Source organism: Panthera uncia, chromosome D2, assembly GCF_023721935.1.
Source record: "Panthera uncia isolate 11264 chromosome D2, Puncia_PCG_1.0, whole genome shotgun sequence".
Classification (NCBI taxonomy): domain Eukaryota; kingdom Metazoa; phylum Chordata; class Mammalia; order Carnivora; family Felidae; genus Panthera; species Panthera uncia.
Window position 1 is genome coordinate 68,002,636 of NC_064818.1, and position 4,279 is coordinate 68,006,914.

Below are 4,279 nucleotides of genomic sequence, written 5' to 3' on the forward strand. Positions count from 1 at the left end.
ACAGTAGGGATTTCATTGCAAAGGCTGTCTGCAGAGGCCCACCTCAAGAAATGAATCTGCTGGGGCGCCTGGGTGGCGCAGTCGGTTAAGCGTCCGGCTTCAGCCAGGTCACGATCTCGCGGTCCGTGAGTTCGAGCCCCGCATTGGGCTGACGGCTCGGAGCCTGGAGCCTGTTTCCGACTCTGTGTCTCCCTCTCTCTCTGCCCCTCCCCCGTTCATGCTCTGTCTCTCTCTGTCCCCCCCCAAAAAAATAAATAAAAAAAAAAGAAATGAATCTGCTAGTTCTCCACTTGCCAAGTGGAAATGAGAACAATCCCTTTACTACTTCCTTTTTATTTTTTAGATTTTTCGATTTTTATTTATTTTATATATATTTTTTATCTTGCCTCGTAGCAAGAACTATCAAACTCCACCCATTGGACCAGAGTCCCCTGTGGTGTTACTGAAAGACATGTCCCTCATGTAGCACGCGACCTATGCTTGTGAGTTCACCGGCCTCAACCTCAGGCTTTAACAACGTGCAGTTACTTCCTTGGCGTATGGTTATGGGAAACGAAATGAGTTGGTAGGAGGGAAAGTGTTTCCAGAACAATAGAGTGTTGCTAATGCCAACCTAGGGTAACGGCAATGCCAGTTGCTTCGTCGGCTAACGTTTCTTTCGCTTGTGAGTAACTCATTCGAGATGGAAGGGGTTGTGGCTCTGTTTATGTGGTTTATATTTTGTGACTTATTTCTCAGCCTAACACGGGCAGGTGGCTCAGGAACCTCCACCGATTTGAAACGTATTCTGTTCCTGTTTCTCAGAGCCCTACTCTCTGGCAGCCTGAAATACTGGCTCAAGTTCGCATACAGGCAGAGGATTTGGGGACATCAGAGGGAGCAACCTTTTCACCAAGGAAGGGAAGGGGCGACAAAGGAGAGGAGGAGGGAAGTGCTAAGTATTGTACCTTGTCCATAGAGTTAGGCCAGGGATGAATTAATCCCTGATGACACGCTGGAAGAAACCAAATAAACCCCCCCCCCCCCCGCCTCCCCGCCTCCCCCGCCTCCACTCCACACACCAGAGGACCCGGCTTTCATTTAACAGTCAGTCAAATGGTGAGAAAGCATTAGGCCTCCTTAATGATGAAGAAACCAAATATTTCATCCGGTCGGGTCTGCAGTGAGTCAAGGGGAAGAGGCAGTGTAATGACCAGGCTTGTCCGTGACCATTTGGCTTGTAGCCATCATCAGAGCCTAGGACTGCAGTGAGGAAGGACCCAGGGATGAGCTGGGAGCCACACACACGGCCCCGTGCTCCGTGCAGTGTAAACAGCCAGTACATCTGGGTGCCTCATGCTCTCGTACCTTAGAGTGAGGGAAGACACAAGGCTCGCTGAAAGATGACCTAAGCCTGGGGAGTGAGTTGGAAGGAGCAGCGGGTGATGAAAATGGTTGGGTAGCGTGGTGTCTCCTCCAGCATGGTGGAAACGGGGCTGGATGGGTTGCACACCTTCACAGGTGTGAGGTTTGCATTCTTTCTGAACCAGAAGTCAGGGTCGACTCTGGCCGTGGCAGCTGGGGGCGGTGTGGTCCACTGGCAGCGGTGTCAGTAACACAGGAACAGCAGTAGCCACACGTGGAGAGTTTATCGCCCGTCGGAGGAGCTGTTTGGCCACGGCCGACAAAGGGTGATGGTGGTTTTGCTGCTTAGCACACGTGCTTTCTGCTCCCCTCTCGTTGGTACCGCAGACTGCCTCCCATGTCATGGAGTCAGTATCAGCCCTGATACGGCCTCTTCCTGGCCATGTGATTGGTTATGGAATTAACATACAGCTCAGGCGGGGCCAATTGGAGTCCTTCTCTGAGACAAATATATGGATACCGGGAGAAGGAAGCAGCCCTCCTTCTGGTTGGATAGCTAGGCTTGGAGGCTGTACTTTTGGAGTTTCTGGTGGCTAGCCTTTCTACCTCCTGGAGAAAGTCTGTCCACCACAGGAAAGAGCTGGGTCACTATCCAGAGAGAAGCGGAACTGGGACACGGAGAAAGAGCCTGATGACTTCACTTGGGCCCCTGGATCCAATCACGATTGAGGCCAGATGCACCCTTATGTTCCCAGTGAAAGGAGCCAAAGAATTCTTGGTGTTTGTGTGAGCTAATCTGAGCCGGGTTTCTGTCACCTGAACCTGGACAGTCTGGAAGAGGTGGGGGTCAGGGGTGAAGGTGGGACTGAGCAAGTGAGAGGTCAAAGAGGAAAAGGAAAGGAAGCAGAAAAGAGTGTGACCCGATGGCCCTCATTAGGAAGGGGGGGGGGGGATCTACTCTGGTTTTCCGAGACTCCGTGAGACCTGACCTTTGAGAAAGGACACTCATTGTTGAAAGGAAGACCTACTTTCATCAGGGAGTCGGTCTCATGGCTCCTGGAATGCAAATGTCCACAGACATTCAAGTCCCATCCCCTGGTCCCTCCAGGCCACTCCTCGGCTGACCAGTAAGACCCTTCATGAATGACATTTAGTTACGATGCTGAGGGTAAGCTTGGGAATTGGACAGACTTTGATCTCTAACTTCAGCCCTTATCAGCAGAACAGCCTCAGGCAGATTACCGATGCTCTCTACCCTCAGTTTCTTCATCTTGAAGATGGGGCTAATAATTATATCCACCTGACTGCAGTGTGGTGAGAATCCCATCACCCAGTGCACAATTTCTCATGAGGGGGGAATGGTAAAATAGATTAGAAGACACCCATAGTAAGGAGGAAAACTAAGCAATTTAAAGCATGACGATGATTTACCGGGAGGACCACGTTAGTACAGTGAAGACTTTTTTAAGTGACATAATTCGAGGAAGAGTCTAATTTCTAGAAAAGGGAATTAGAGGTCATGTACTCAAAATAATTGAAAGCGGGGACGTGAGGAGACATTTGCACAACCGTCTTCCTAGCAGCACTGTTCCCAATCGCTCAACGGTGGCTGCAGCCCAGGTGTCTAGCCACAGATGAATGGGTCATCACAACATGGCGGACGTATGGGTAATTGCTCAGCTTTAAAAAGGAAGGCAATTTGGACACCTGCTACAACATGGATAAATCTCGAAGACGTGATGTTAAGTGATACAAGACGGTCACAAAAAGGCAAATACTGCGTGATTCCACTCCCAGGAGGTACAGAGAGCAGTCAAATTTTTAGACGCAGACAGTAGAGTGGTGGTTTTCCAGGGGATGGGGGAGGGGGAATGGGGAGATGTTGTTTAGTGGGTACAGAGTTTGTTTTGCAAGATGTAAAAAGTTCTATGGATGGACGGTGGTGATGGCTGCACCACTATGGGAAGGTACTTAATGCCACTGACCTGTGCACTTAAAAATGGTGAAAGCACACATATATTAGGTTATGTATGTCTTACCACAATTTTTAAAAAGGAAGTTAGAGCCACGTGTATAGTAAGGATGCATTTCCATTTCGACAAAAGGACATAAGTTTTGTGTACGTGTTGAGCAAAACGCAGAGTGAGTCACACCAAGTGGTTCCAGCGATTCTCTGTGGGGGTGAGTAGGTCTGGGGGGGGGCAGTGTTGCTTGAGACACTTCAGTGTTGTCTAAATTGTTACCACGACCAAATATTGTTCGTGTCATTTCAACGAATAGCATTAAATTATAACTATTTGTGTTCTACTTGGACACTTTCAAAGTGTCTCTTGGACTAAAGAATGCCGGGGCTGTTTTGGAAAACAGTTTGGCAGCTTTGCAAGTGGCTTATGTTACCTTATAATCCAGCAGTTTGCCTCTTAGATACATACTGAAAACATATGCCCCCACAAAAACTTGTAGGCTCGTGTTCATAGCAGCGTTCTTCATAATAGCCCTCAAATGGAAACAACCCAAATGTCCATCAACCGATGAATGTCTCAACTAGCAGCACGAACACACAATGGACTATTATTCGGTAATAAAAAGGAATGAAGTAATGTTACAGGCTACAGCACAGACGAACCTTGCAAACGTTATGCTCAGTGAAATAAGCCAGACACAAAAAGACCACATACTGTAGCATTGCGTTTTTATGAAACGTCCCAAGGAGACAAGTCCACAGGGGCTGAACATAGACCGGGGCTAGAGGTGGCGGCTAAAGGATGCGTACTTTAAAAATTTTTTTTTTCAACGTTTTTTATTTATTTTTGGGACAGAGAGAGACAGAGCATGAACGGGGGAGGGTCAGAGAGAGAGGGAGACACAGAATCGGAAACAGGCTCCAGGCTCCGAGCCATCAGCCCAGAGCCTGACGCGGGGCTCGAACTCACGG

At 48.7% G+C, this 4,279-nt stretch overlaps 1 protein-coding gene and 1 pseudogene across 1 annotated transcript in view; both read right to left on the reverse strand.

Annotated features, from left to right (window-relative positions):
• Positions 1–385: 385 nt before the first annotated feature.
• LOC125933575 (uncharacterized) lies at positions 386–525 on the reverse strand (annotated as a pseudogene).
• An 862-nt stretch (positions 526–1,387) lies between these two features.
• Positions 1,388–4,279, reverse strand: part of LOC125933164 (uncharacterized) — a 34,616-nt gene continuing 31,724 nt past the window's right edge. Inside the window, exon 3 of the mRNA XM_049646018.1 lies at positions 1,388–1,576. Coding sequence (XP_049501975.1) covers positions 1,388–1,576 — 189 coding nt within the window. The remainder of the gene's footprint in view (positions 1,577–4,279) is intronic.